The sequence below is a fragment of the Zosterops lateralis genome (assembly GCF_965231275.1).
Source record: "Zosterops lateralis genome assembly, chromosome: 20".
Classification (NCBI taxonomy): domain Eukaryota; kingdom Metazoa; phylum Chordata; class Aves; order Passeriformes; family Zosteropidae; genus Zosterops; species Zosterops lateralis.
The window spans coordinates 272,182-286,358 of NC_139780.1; the positions used below are offsets into that span (position 1 = coordinate 272,182).

The window sequence follows — 14,177 nt, forward strand, 5'->3', positions numbered from 1 at the left end:
CTGTTTCCTTCCATGCATCCATCTATGCTCCCATCCATCTTTCCTTCCATCCTTTCTTCCTTCTTTTCCTCCTTCCTGCCACCTTTTCTTCTTTATGTCTGTCCTTGCTTCCATCCATTCCCATCCTTCTTTCCCTCCCTTTTCCTGTTCTTCTGGTTCTCTCCATTTCCCACCTGTCCCTCCCTCTTCCTGCTCTCCCTCAGCCTTCTCTCCCCTTTGCTCTCCTTTCCTCCAGCTTCCTGTAACCATCTCACTCTCCGTGCCACTTTATGGACCAACTGTAGCCGGGAGCAGTGAATCCCTTTCTGGCTGCCCCAGCCCCAGTGGTGCTGCCAAGGGTGCCTGTGCTCAGGGCAGGCCCTTTGGCAGCTGCCCGGTGCTAACAAAAGCTCCTCTTGTCCAGCACAAAGCAGCCTTATTCCCCAAACTTCTGGGCAAAACACTGCTGAGGCCCAGGAGAATAAAGGATGCCTGGTGATATGGTGGTGGAGAGGCACTGTGTGCCCAGCTCCATGCTCTGGGGAGGGTGACTGGTTTGGGAGGGTTGCTGGATGTGTAGATGGGGCTATGGGCAGCGGAGCTGCCCCAAACTGAGGGGAGCTGGGCTTTTACTAAGTCCCTGGAGAAGGAGGGATGCAGTCACCCTAGGCTCCTTGCAAAGAATTGTGCATGGTTTGCCCACAGCCCACACAAGGAGCACCTCCAAGCCCCTGCCTTGCAGCAGAGTGGGTCCCCAGCTTGGAGCTCAGTGGGCACACCCATGGGTGAGTCAAAACCCTGACCTGGGTCTCCTGCTGCTTCCCTCCTGCTGCCCCTGGGTGGGTCTTGGGGATCTTCACAGCTGCTCTTCTGTTTGGCATGGCTATGGAAACCCCGAGAAACCTGCAAGGGCCAGGCCCAGCAGTGTGCCATGGGGCAGCACAGCCCTGGAGACACAGTGGCTAATCTCCTCCAAGAACCCAGGGCCTGAAGCCCAAGGACCCACTTGCCCAACCCCTCCATGGGCTAGAAGCTCCAAAGACTTTGTGGCCCATCTCCTCTATGGTCCGGAAGACTTGGGAACATGGAGCCCTCAGCACCTCTCAGGGGACTCCCTTGTGGGGTGGCCAAGCTCCGGTCTGTGTGTGAAGTCATCTGCAGATGGCAGTACCATACACATACATCTATCTCCCTGCTCTGTGCTCGTGTTGTCCAGCATTCCCGATGGTCTCATGGCCTGGCCTCTGGCCTTGATCTCTGCCCAGCATCCACCCTGGCTCCCTGCCTGGCTCAGAGCCAGGTCCCTTGGGCCCCAGAGTCAGGGTGTTTGGATCCATTGGGTGCAAGTCCTCCCAGGGCATTGTCCCTGCACACAGGGTGTCCTGGGGCAGCACCTGCACATGACAGCTTTTAAGTGCCAAGGAAAAGCTCCCTGCTGCTTTACCAGCCATCCTGAATACCCTATGGAAATGCTGTCCCCAGTGGTGTCCTCTATGGAGCAGAATGACCCCAGCCTATGTGGCCCTGAGCTCTCAAGCTATGGGACAGCAGCAGGATGGTGCTGAATGCTCCAGCCAGGCAGGGACTACTGCCCACAACCAGCAGGGCCAGGGCAGGCAAGGCTGGGAATGGTGCCCATGGATTGTGGTATCTGGGCTTTCAATCATACAGGGGAAGAAATGCAAAGAAGGAGTGAGAAAAGATGTCAGGAAATGGACATGGCTTAGGAAGAAGGAACACTCTCCCGTGGGGCTGCAGTTCACCTTCGAGGGGTCCTGGGCTGTTACTAAAACTACAGAGCCCTGCTACATCATGGCATGGTGGCATGGCACTGTGCCCAACAAGGATCCCAAGAGGCTGGCAGCCAGCAGGAATGAGGGTGCAGATCCGAGGGGCATTGGAGCTGCCTGAGAACCCCCAGGGAGGAGTTTGAAGCCCTGTTCTGAGCTCTGTGTGTGCCAAGGCATAGGGCATACCTGTGCCAGCTTCAGGGACAGTGCTGCACACCTTGATGTTCCCCTCCTTGCCTCTGCCTCAGTTTCCCCATCTCATTTTGCCTGCCAGGGCTTTCATGGAGACTTGGGCCCTGAACAGAATGCCAACAAAGGACACAACTGAGGCAGACTGGGAGCAGGGCAGAACTGGGGCAGGGGCAGAGGCAGGTGTCTGTGCACACACTGCTGAGGCTCACTTGTGCCCGCTTCCCCTTTTGACAGAAAACATCCCGGACGGGACGGTGCCCAGGGCTCGATGGCACTACAGGGCTGTTGGTTTATCATTTCAGGATGAGTCAGTGGGAGTTGGTATCCTGTTTGCAACCAAGCTGTGGGTGGCAGATGGGTGGCACCTTGTCAAGGCTGAGGGCACCTATCCAGCCACAGGGCACCCAACATGTTCTGGGCCATGCACACACCATGGGGTACCCATTTGGCTAGAATGTACCCACCCAACCATGGGGCACCCACCCAGCCACAGTGTACCCACCCCCCAGCACAGTGCAGGGGAAGTGCAGGGAGCGGAGTGTGCCAGCTGACACGTGGGGCAGGAAGGACCTGCTGTGGGGCTGGCACAAGGCAAAACTGAAGAAAAGAGGAAGCCCTGAATTGCCCCAGCACAGCAGCACCCAGGCAGACGCATCTGGCACCTCGCACACCTCCATTACAGTAAGTCTGAGTTCAGCATTAATGACCAGAGAGGGGAGAGGGGCTGAGAAATGGGGTGGCCTCTGCCACTGCTAGAGCAGGGTTTTCCCTTTCATAGCATCCCCGAAATGGGAGCAACATTCCTGCTGCTGGGGACAGAGACCTGCAGCACTGATATGCAATGCAGGGAGCCAGCAAAGCTTTCCCAGCCCTTTCTGCTTCCCATGCCAGATTTGTCTGGAGCTTAAACTTAGCTCATGTATTTTAGCAGGGCAGATGGAGTGGGCCAATGTGGGGAAGGGACTTTCTGCAGCCAAGCTGCAATGCTGGGGTGTGTGGGAAAGTAGGGCACTGCTTTCCAGGAGACTCCAATACCGGAGGACTGGCTCAGCCCCAGCTGGCAGCAGGGCTCAGGCAGATCACATGTTTCCAGAGGTTTCCACAAAAGGGGAAACCACCTTTGGTGCTGAATGCTCTGAGCCCTGCAGTGGGACCAGCTCTCCAGAGGGGACTTAAGCTGGTGGCTGGTCCCCAGTGCAGCCAACCATACCCCTCTCCACCTCCACCACTGCTCTGCTCCCAGCGGTGCTGCTGGCTAAACCACAGAAGCCTGAGGCAGGCAGATGGGCACCCTGGCAGGGTAAGCATCCCACAGCTGGGAGGCCCATGTGCCTGCAAACTGAGCCCCACCAGTGGGGCTATTTTCCAGGTGGCTATTTTCCATCAGTTCTGCACCTCCCAAAAACATCCATGCTCCCCTAAAGGTCACCAGAGACTGCAGGAGCATGGACAAAGGCCACATGCATGGGGAACTCTGTGGCAGAGGGAAGCAGAGGGTCCTGGGGTGATGCTGAGGCCCAGGCTTCATGAAGAAGCCCTTTTTCTGGCCACTCTGGCCACAGTGCCTCCCAATCACCCCTCGCTCCAGGCAAGCCGAACTGATGGCCCTCGGTGGGCACTCCTCTCTCACAGGTACCAGCTCTGTCACCCGATGAGGTGACAGCCAACCCACAAGCATGCCCTTGGTATTGCCACTGCGATGGTCATCATGGGGCCGGCCTGGTGTGAAGACCTTGGTCACTGCAGGGGTGTTTGTAACCATCCTCTGGAACCTGAGGTTCTTCCTCAACCCCTCCAAGGGCTCTGGAGAAGACTCTAAACGCAGGGAGCCACTGGTGATCCTGGTGTGGGAATGGCCCTCCGAGCAAGTCCCTGATGTCAGCAGAGACGTGTGCCATGAGCTGTACAGCATCCCAGGCTGCCAGCTCACCACAGAGCGGCAGCTCCTGCACCAGGCCAACGTGGTGGTGTTCCCCCACTCCAGGCTCCAGCCTGGCCAGGGCAAGCTGCCCAAGGAGCGGCCGCCAGGGCAGAACTGGGTGTGGGTCTCCCTGGAGTCCCCCTCCAACACTAGAGCTCTAGCAGCATGGAACCAGACCTTCAACTGGGTGATGACCTACAGGCAGGATTCAGACATCTTCATCCCCTATGGCAAGCTTGTGCCCAACCAGTCAGCCACTGTGAACATCCCTGCAAAGACCAACTTGGTGTCCTGGGTTATCAGCAACTACCACAGGACTCAGAAAAGAGCTGAAGTATACAAAAACCTCTCCAGGTACCTCCATGTGAATATATATGGGAAAGCAAACAACAAGCCCCTCTGCAAGGACTGCCTCTTGCCAACAATATCCAAGTCCAAGTTCTACCTAGCCTTTGAGAACTCCATCCACCGGGACTACATCACAGAGAAACTCTGGAGGAACTCACTGCTTGCTGGCACTGTGCCTGTGGTGCTGGGGCCACCCAGGGCCAACTATGAGCAGTTTATTCCTGCAGACTCCTTCATCCATGTCAATGACTTTGGCTCCTTGGAGGAGCTGGCCACCTTCCTGAAGACCATGAACTCCAGCCGCTACCAGCAGTTCTTTGCCTGGCAGAGGAGGTTCAGTGTGAAGCTCTACAGTGACTGGAGGGAGAGGATCTGTGCCATCTGCACAGCCTACCCCCACCTGCCCCATGGCCGCCTCTATCCTGACCTGCAGAGCTGGTTCAACTCCTAATGTTTGCCGGGACCCTTGGGATGAATGCAGGCAGGGGTGGGAGGTGCATGGGGCACCCACCTGCCCACAGGATGTGGAGCAAGGACAGGAGGCCCCACTCTCCTCCCAACCTAGCTGTTGCCACACTGCGACTTCAAGCAAATCCCCATTACTTAATTTCTTGTGAAACAGGAGTTATCACCCCGACCCAACACTGAACAGCTTGCCAGGGTGCTGGCAGGACCAGAGGATGCTTTGGAAATAAATGACACAATGCTGCTGAGGCTGTGCATGTGGTGTGGGCAGGGCAGGGGGGTGGTGGGCGACTCAGGGCTCCATTACTCCATGGCCAGGGAGGAAGGACATCATCTGCTCCCCCTCTTCCCAGCAGCACCCCTTTCCTGTCCCCCACCCTTGAGCCATGGGTATCACTGTGCCAGTGGGGAGCCACAGGATACGGATGCTCTCAGAGCAATCTCAGTGCTGCCAGGCAGGCAGAGGGACATTGTGGTTGTCACTCCCTCTCTGCTGTGACAGGAAGCCAGTTCAGCTGGCAGCCTGCAAGAGGCTTGCACAACCCCGAAGCAAAGCTAGTCCTGTGGGCAACTTGCACATGCACGCATTGCACTGGGGAAACCCTGCAGCATGGGCATCCCAAGTACCCATCTGGGATCAGTGGTGATTTTGGCATTGAGTGACAGGACCAGGGCAAGACATGACTGCTCCATCTGCGCGTTGCTCTTTGCCCCTCTACTCAGTGCCATCAACTCCCTTGATATAAACAACTCTTATTGTCACAAGTTTCCTTTCCAGTTTTCTTCCCTGTGGCCCTGAAGTCACCAAACCCCACCTCTGCCACCCTGCAAGCTTGCCGTGTGCCCAGCAAGACTGAGAGTTGGCAGAGAGGACACCCCTCCCCTGGCACAGCCAGTTTGTGGCTTCCGATTTCCGCTTTGTTTTCTGGGTCAACCAGAAGTGGAACAGGAGAGGGTGTGGGTGCCCACAGACAGATGCTGGGCACTCATGGGCAGGGGGCACCAGTGTAGCAGGATGTGGAGGTCCCATGGTGGGCTGTAGCTCCTGCGTGGCTGCGTGCAGAAAAACAGGTAGTAGAAATGAGGAAAGCAGCAAACCTTTGGGAGATGACGTCTGTCTCAGATTTCTGACCCTGACCCTGCCAGCCTCCTGCACCCCTCAAGTGCCAGGCAACATTGGGCAGCAGCAACAGAGGGGGCAGTTTCTGTGTCCCTACCCTGTGGGGAGGCAAGTACAAGCCTCTAGGAAGCAAGCAGGGATGCAGGGGGGGCCCTGCTCCATAGGGCCGGAACCTCGCACAGCCCAGCCTTTTGCAGGATCCCAAGGTGTCCTGTGAGCAGCTGCCTTTGGTGCCTCTGTTCCAGGCAGCCCTAGAGAGCAAAGCCCCAGCTATCAGCCATCAAGCTGAAAACAGGGCTTTCCATAAGATTCCCCAGAGGCTTGGTTGGAAATTTCAGCACCATACTATAATGAGGACAGCTCCAGCTTTCCAGACCACTGCCCACCCTACTACATTCTCCTTAGTCCTTTTCTGTCCCTGGCAGCTGCTGGAGCAATCTATAAGCAAGCTCTCACTGCTTCCAACCTTCCCAGAAGCAGCTAGAGTGTACCAGCAGTTAAAACTGGGTGGAAGATGACCTCCATCCCTCCACTTTTGACCCCCTCTGCTTTGGGGGGGCAACAGCCCTGACAAGCTGGTACCACTCCAGGGTCAAGCTGCCACCAGTTGTGGAAGGAAGCCAAGCTGCAGGCAGCCAGAGTGTTGCTGGCATGATGGGGACACATCCACCTTCTTAGGGTGCCTTCCTCCAGCCCTGCTGTACCCCCACATGCAGGCAAACCTCAACTGCTGGACTGCAGGAGCAGGGATGCAAGGAAGGCAAGGAAAGGGTTAACTCATTCTTGCCTCAAAGAACTCTGAGATTTATTTCACTGCCAGAGGGAATATGATTTAAGAACAAAAAAAAATTAAAATCATCATTAACTACAGCAGGCTGGAAGGCGTGGGGTGCTAGCAGCATGGACAAGGTGGTGTAGGCCCCCTGGGCTGGGCCCTCCAGGGAAAGGTGGTCTCTGGGCAGCTGGACTGTGGGGGAGAGGGGGGGGAGACAGAGGCTGGAGAATGGGGGTCCTGGGGGTGATGCTGGGCACAAAGCACTGGGGAGGACCCCCCAACCTGAACAAGCCTTATCAGCTGCCCCACAGAGGAGTGAAGCTTTTTCTTGTGCCACAGAATTAGGGGTGGTTGGGGGGCTCGCCTTCTCTTGCCCCAGCCTTTGGCTCATGCTGGCCACCCAGGAGGGTGGGCAGAGCCACCAGGGCCATCGGCCCTGAGCATGGAACCCGAGCCCCACTCTACATGACAGGGCAGAAGAAGACAGCTGGGAAACTAGATAACTACAAAAATTTTCCTTTTTAAAACTACAAACAAAAAACTTTTAAAAAATAATAAAACCACCCCCTCCACCCACCCTTCCCAAAATCTAAAAAAAAAAAGGTTTTTCTGCATCTCGCAGAGAGCGGCTGGGCTGGGGCCAGGCACGGGCTCAAGAGCCCTGGGCACATTCAGAGGGTGCAGTGGGACAGGAGGAGCTGCCTCCAGGAGAGGTCAGAGGGGGCCAATGCTGCTGGGAACAGTAAGCTCACATAACAGGGATGGGCTAGGAGCATCTGCAGAGAGCAGGCATCATCCCTGGGCCAGGCTCTCAGCCCCTCGCACCCCAGAAGCCCCACACATCAGCCCAGCAAGCAAAAGCAGGGCTGTGCCTGTGCAAGCCCAGGGCAGGAGGGGCTGCCCCAGAGCACCAGCCCACCTGCAGTGAGCCCACAGCCCCTGGTTCAGTGGCCGCTGTTGCTCATGGAGAGCCCAGGCTGCAGCGCTTGTGGGAACATCTCGGCTTTGTGGAAGGTCGGCATGTAAACAGGAGGGGAGGGCGCCAGGCTGTAGCCCTGCGACGTCACTGGGATGGGCAGAGTGGAGGGCACCAGGGGCTGGTTCATGTCATACATCATCCCCTCGGCCTCGTTGCCGTAGGGGAGCAGCAGCCGTTTGCCTTTCTGACGCCGGTTGCAGAACCAGACCCGGACCACCTGTGGATGGGAGACAGAGAAGGGTGAGAGAGTGAACCAGGCATGCCGTGTGACAAGGAGACCCTCCTGCTGGTGGCATCTCCACAGCACCCCAACCTGCCAGTGCAGCCCCTCCCTATCACAGCTCCTTGCTAGGCTCAGCTCAAACAAACTGCAGCCATGGCCACTTTCCCACTGCTTCCAGAGTTGAAAGATGACAGAAATGGCAACTGTTAAATGGGAAAGATAAAAAATTGAAAGAAAGGCTCCTCTCCAAAGGCTGGTGGCGTAGCCAGGTGAAACCAATATGCAAATTTGAGTATTATTAGTGGGTTGTTGTTTGTCTCTCTTCTGGTGCATTTCTACTTCAGAAGAAAAACATTGTAACTTTCCAAGGTGGGTTCTTGGGATCAAAAATTAGCTTCTTTGGAGATGAATTAGTCTCAAAGGATTACTTTTATAGGATTACTTTCATATATTTCTGTACATATACCAAAACACAGATGCCTGTAGTCGGGTCTGGGAACTATTTTTGTCTCTCTTAAATTTTAAATATTTAATCTGTGAACAAAAGTCTTCTCTGGAATCAAGTGAGTTTTTGTTTCGTATTGATGAGCCATATATATCCTGTCTGGCAGAGCTAAAGGGCAGTTATTTACATCTCTCCATGTGTATTTAATTTTTCCTCTGAGCTTAAGTATCAAACTGACAGATGCTCATCGATTCGGGCACCCATCCTCCTCCCCACCCTCCCAACCTACATCTTTATCCAGGTTGAGGTCCTCAGCGATCTGGGAGATCTCCTGGGGACTGGGCTTCACACACTTGCGGAAGAAGTTCTCCAGTGTCCCTTTCACGTTGGTCTCGATGCTGGTCCTGCGTTTTCTCTTCCGGGCTTGGGCCAGAACTTGCTCTGCATTGCACATCTGGGAACGAGAGAGGGAGTGTTTGGTTACCGCGTGGAAGAGGCTCCACCAGTCTTGGGACACGTGTGTAGCTGGCTGCAGAGCTTGGGGCACAGACTGTGTCCCTGGGACTCTCCACTGAGCATCATCCCACTGTGACTGGGGCATTGCCAGTGTCCCATCACTGCCAGCAGTGAGGCTGGACACATCTCTCTGCATCCCCCCAGGGTTCCCCAGGGAGTAGCAAGCTGCACATTAGGTCTATCTGAGATTCCAGCAGGACCTGGCTGCTCCAAAATGGGAGCTGCCACAATCACAAGGTGTCTGTGGGGGGCTTGGGCTATCTCCCCCACCCTGGTGGAAGGTGATGCCCAGTGGTTTGCCTTCAAGCCAGACTCAAGCCATGCTGCAAGCCTGTGCTGTGGCACGAGATGTCTTCTGCTCCCCTCTTCTCTCCCTGAGAGCACATGGCAGAGGGAGGAGAGGGAATCTGTGGTTTCAGGGCTCGAAGGTACTTGGCCCCCAGCCCCCTCAGCCCTGCACCTCTTGCATGTTGTCCGTGTTCTCCGCCTCGTTGAGCCAGCGCTGCAGCAGCGGCTTTAGCTTGCACATGTTCTTGAAGCTGAGCTGGAGCGCTTCAAAGCGGCAGATGGTGGTCTGGCTGAACATCTTCCCTGTGCGGGCAAGGCAGGCAGGGCATTACACACCGGGCAGCTTCCCTCGCCCTCAGCTCCCCAGGATTGCCCCCCCAAGCTTGCCCTGCGTTCCTGGGAGACCAGGAAAGGCATTTTCCCTGTTCCTTAAGCAGGGATTTAAAGCCCTGAAACGCATCTCAATAAACAACTGTAGCCATTTTAATCCAGTCCCTGTGAGCTCGAACCTTCCAGCTCAGATCGGGAGACATCCCCTTCAGGAGCAGCCCCGGCCTCGGATGCCTCATTTGCGGATTGTTAAGGAGCAGAAATCATTAGCCCAGATGAGCCCAAACCCCTCCCGGGCCTCTCCCCATCGGCTGTGGGGAACTCAAGCCCCCTCACCGTAGAGCGTGCCCAGCGCCAGCCCCACGTCGGCCTGGGTGAAGCCCAGCATGATGCGCTTGTGCTTCAGGTCCTTGGCGAACTGCTCCAGCTCTCCTGAGGTTGGCGCATCCTGCCAGGGACAGAAAGACGCTGAGAAGGGACAACTCGGGTCCAGGGTCTGTCGGGGTCCCCAGAGCAGCACAGGACGGCTCGGCTGAGCCCCGGGCAGCACTGACACCCACCAGGCTCACACAGGACCCACCCCGGCCGCGCAGTGCTCAGCTCGGCCCAGCCTGGCCTGGTGGCGGCCAAAGGGCACAACGGCACCGAGCGCTTCTGTCCTGCCCCAACACGCCCCGCCAATGTCCCCTTTGTCCTCTGGCCCGGCCAAGGGCAGCAGCGATGATCACACTGGCCGAGTGCCGCATTTCCCCATTCTCGCTCATCCCAGGGACGCGCCCACGGGGCCGTTCAGTCCTCCCGCGGCGTGGGGCACTTCCCGCGGCTCTGGGGCTGAGGAGGCGCCTCACCAGCCGCTCTCCCTCCCGCGTCCGGAGCCGGGAAGAGACTCCGGTAAAGAGAGTGGCAAAAGTGCCCGTAAACCGCGTGGGACTGAAGCGCCTCTTTGCCACCAGCCGGCTCCTCCGTCCCGGTTAGCGGCTACCGAGGCGCTTCCCACCTTCTGCCGCGCAGCCTGCAGCCTCTGCGGGGGCATTTTACCCAATTTCCCCATTTTCAGCGGGGCTTCGGGTCTTCCAGGAGTTTTTCCTGTCACCGAGCCACAGCTGTTGGTTTCTGGCGTGTTCAGGCACCAGTGAACCCGGAGCGTCCCTCCCCGGAGGAGGGATGTCCCACATCGCCGTCCCGCATCCCGATCCCGCAGCTACAAAACGCGATTCCTGCCCGCTCCCCCCCGGCGCGGCTGCGAGGACACACACGCATCGATCGTGCCGTGGGACCTCCCGCAGCTCCGGCCAATCCTCCCAACCCCCGGCATCGCCCGCCGTGTCCCGGGGCGGGCTCGTGATGCGTCAACACTGAGAAATATTAAAAACAAGTGCAAACCGCAAATTCAATCGTGCCGGGAACCAGCCCTGCTGCCCCCGTCTGCTCCCGGCCTCATCTTCGTGCCTTCTCTTCCCCGGCAGAGTTCAGGGGAGCTCCGGGAGCGCCGGCCGGGGACGCACCGACGGGGGGGACCGGCCGGGAGCCCCCAGTGCCCCGAGTGTCACCCCGGACCGACCCTCGGCATCGCCACCCGGGACGCGTGGGGAAAGCTGCTCTCCCGAGCTCCCAAACCCCCTTATCTTACCCCAAATCAGCCTCTCCCAGGCTCTCCCCCTGCCGACAGCCTGACACACGCGGGACAAGCCCCAGCGCCGGGTCGGGGCCTCTCCCCGGGACCCCCGAGGGTGCGGCCGGACAGGTGGCCCCGGCGGTACCCGAGAGCAGCTCCTGCCCACGGGGAGGAAAGCCCAGGGCCACAGCGGCGGGCGCGGAGCGGGGCAGCCCATCCCCATCCCACCCCGTCCCGTCGGGTCTCACCTCCTCGCCGCTGTCGCTGGAGTGTCCCCCCTCGCTGGCGGCGCCGCTGGAGCTGCCGCTGCTGCCCAGCCCCGAGGGGCCGCCGGAGCCCGGCTGCAGCGCGGCGGGGCAGAGCTGGGGGCCGGGGAAGGCGGGGGCGGCGGGGCCGGGGAAGGACGGCCCGGGCAGGGCGGCGGGGCCGGGGGGCGCGGGGCCGGCCCAGGGCGGGGGCGGCCAGGCCGGGCCGCAGCAGGCGGCGGCGCGGGGCTCGGGCTCGGGCTGGCTGCAGGGGCGCCCCGGGCGCGCCTCGGCCTTGGCGGGGGGCGCGGGGCCGGGCGGGGGCAGCCAGGCGCGGGCCGGCGGAGGGTCCCGGGCGGGCTCGGGCTCGGCGGCGGCGGCGGCGGCGAAGGGGAAGAAGAGCGGCTGGGCGGGCGCCCCGTCGAAGCCGCCGCGGGGAAAGGGAGGTCCGGCGTCGGTCAGGAGACCGAAGGGGGCGGCCGGCAGCCCCCCGTCCGGGCTGAACATCCTGCCCGCCGCCCGCTGCCCTAGGGCTCCATGCGGGGGCTGCCGGCCCTGCCTCCCCGCTGCGGCGCCGCCGGGGCCTCTGAGAGCGGCGGGGCCGGGCCGGGCGGGATGAAGATGGGCCCCGGCCCCATTGGGCCCCGCAACGGTGGGTCGGGCGTGAACTTGATCCCCCGGGGGGGCGGGGGGCACAGGGGAAAGGTGCGATGGGAGGGGGCTGCCCCTGTCCGCACCCAGCGCCGGCGGGGAGATGGACGGGGCGGCCCCGATGCCACAGGGAGGGGCGGACACCGATCCCGTCACGGGGCCTGGCACCCCCCAGCCCCGAGGAGAGCCCTGTCCCCTGCACCCCCCCGGCCCCGAGGAGAGCCCTGTCCCCTGCATCCCCCCAGCCCCGAGGAGAGCCCTGTCCCCTGCACCCCCCCGGCCCCGAGGAGAGCCCTGTCCCCTGCACCCCCCCAGCCCCGAGGAGAGCCCTGTCCCCTGCACCCCCCCGGCCCCGAGGAGAGCCCTGTCCCCTGCACCCCCCCGGCCCCGAGGAGAGCCCTGTCCCCTGCACCCCCCCGGCCCCGAGGAGAGCCCTGTCCCCTGCACCCCTCACACCCCCCGCTGCTGGGGGGCGCCGTGCCCGTGTCAGGGCAGCAGCAGCCACGGGATATCCCCACCTGGGAAGAGATGGGATGGTTTTGCGACATTAGTGGCGGCGTGAACCGGGGCCGGGGGCTGGTGTCAGGGTTAGGGTTAGGGTGAGGAGGGCGGCTTGTCCAGCTGCGGCAGCCGCTTGTCCCCAGCACAGAGAACGAGCCGTGCTGGTGTCATCGTGCAGAGCAGGGACGGTCCAGGGCTTGACCATCACCTCTCGCCCCTCTTGGTGCCTGGTCGTGTTGACTGAGCTCCCTGGGGCCCCAGAACTCGGGGGGTGCTGTCGGGGGAGGAATTGCAGCTATTGGGGCTCCACAGTGAAGCACGTCCCGTATTTTCTCTACCCTAAAGACTTTCTCTTCACGCTGCCCTTCACAGTGGCGTTACCGGGGCTGGTTCCTGTCATTTCCCCTTTCCTTCCCTTCGGCTCAGCGCCGGGACCCTCCCGATCCCGAATCCATCACTTCAGCCTCCGCTCGGCTCTGCCCGTGCCGCTCCTGCCTGCGGGCGGGTACCGCAGCCCGGGCACTCCCCGATTCCCTGAGCTCAGCTGGAGCGGGGCCAGGGCTGCTCCTTCCCCCGCACCCGCGATCCCGGCCGGAGCGGGCGGGGAGTGAGTGACCCTGCTGCCCGCAGCGCTCCCTGTTTATTGACCCGGACTGCGGGAGCTGCTGCCGTCTCGCGCTGGAGATACGGCCGGGAGATAGGCTGGAGCTGCTGCCCCCGCGGCGGGAGGGGAACAGGGCCGTGGGCGGGGAACTCGAGGAAGGTGCTTGGGGATGTTTATGGAGCGCTTGCCTTGGCTCCCGGGACAGCTGGAACCCAAGGACTGGCACACAGGGGGAGATGCCCTGGGACGGGGCTGGCAGACAGCGGGATCCAGGGACTGGCACCCGGGGACTGGTGTCCACGGTGCCAGCAGCAGCCCCTAGGCCAGCACACGGCACTGCTGCGTGTCAGGGGAAGTGGAACAGCTCACCTCTTGATGATATTCCTCAAAAAAAAAAAAAAAAAAAAAAAAAAAAAAAAAAAAAAGCTGGAATTAATGTCTGTTTCTGATGCCTGGCAGGACATGTACCAGGCTGCCCATCCTGGCTGTGCCAGACTACACCAGGAGGGAGGGCAGCCCCAGGAAAATGAACTAAGGATTCAAACCCTTGTCAGTGGGGACATGGGCAGCCCTGAGTGAGCCCTGCGGCTCCTGGGCCTCGGGGGGTCCCGTGCCCGGAGTGGTGGAGCCCCTTCCCCGGCGGGGCTGGATTGGATCAGCCAGAGGATGATCTGGGCCGGGGCTGGGGATGCTGGAGCCGGTGCTGTGCAGGCAGACCTGCCCCCTGCCCGCTGCCCGCTGCGCTGCCGCCTGCCCCACTGCCAGCGGGCAGAGGAAATCTCTCTGCGGGACCCCGATGGCAGCCATCAGCCCTGCTCCTCCCGGGCTCCCGCTGCGGCCCAGAGCTTCAGAAGCTCCTTGGCTGGGCAGTAACTCCCTTTCCCTTTGATTTATTGTTCCCGGGCTGAACCCCCCCCTCCTCCTGCCAACCTACTTTTTCTCTCAATCCCCCCGGGAAGCCTCCCATGCCCCTTCCCCCCCCCGCCAGCCTCTCCTTCCCCCCCCTTCCACACCCCCCCAGCCCTCAAACGCATTCCTGCTCCTTTCACATACAGACGGAGGGGAAGGGAGACGTTGACTTTGAACCGGCCCCTTTGTAGACGCGGGGCCCATTGTGGCGGTGATGGTTTTAGCTGGGGAATGTGGAAGGAGTCAGTGGGGTTTCTCGGTGTGTGCCCCCTCCCCCCATA

General features: G+C 60.3%; 2 protein-coding genes across 2 annotated transcripts; one reads left to right on the forward strand and one right to left on the reverse strand.

The window, feature by feature from the left end:
* The first annotated feature begins 2,540 nt into the window (after nt 1-2,540).
* Nucleotides 2,541-4,873, forward strand: FUT7 (fucosyltransferase 7). Its single transcript, XM_083876049.1, has 2 exons — nt 2,541-2,642; nt 3,594-4,873. The coding sequence occupies exon 2, from the start codon at nt 3,638-3,640 to the stop codon at nt 4,679-4,681; it is 1,044 nt and encodes a 347-aa protein (XP_083732175.1). The 5' UTR covers nt 2,541-2,642; nt 3,594-3,637; the 3' UTR covers nt 4,682-4,873.
* Nucleotides 4,874-7,534: 2,661 nt separating this feature from the next.
* On the reverse strand, nt 7,535-11,738 carry LOC310917652 (POU domain, class 5, transcription factor 3-like; the record flags this gene model as incomplete). Its single annotated transcript, XM_083876100.1, has 5 exons — nt 7,535-7,786; nt 8,527-8,691; nt 9,214-9,344; nt 9,708-9,819; nt 11,235-11,738. 5 exons carry the CDS (start codon nt 11,736-11,738, stop codon nt 7,535-7,537), a joined length of 1,164 nt encoding a protein of 387 aa, XP_083732226.1.
* Between the last annotated feature and the right edge of the window lie 2,439 nt (nt 11,739-14,177).

Excerpts from the sequence above, each read along its gene's own strand:
- FUT7 (XM_083876049.1), top strand. The coding sequence starts at position 3,638 with ATGCCCTTGGTATTGCCACTGCGATGGTCATCATGGGGCCGGCCTGGT.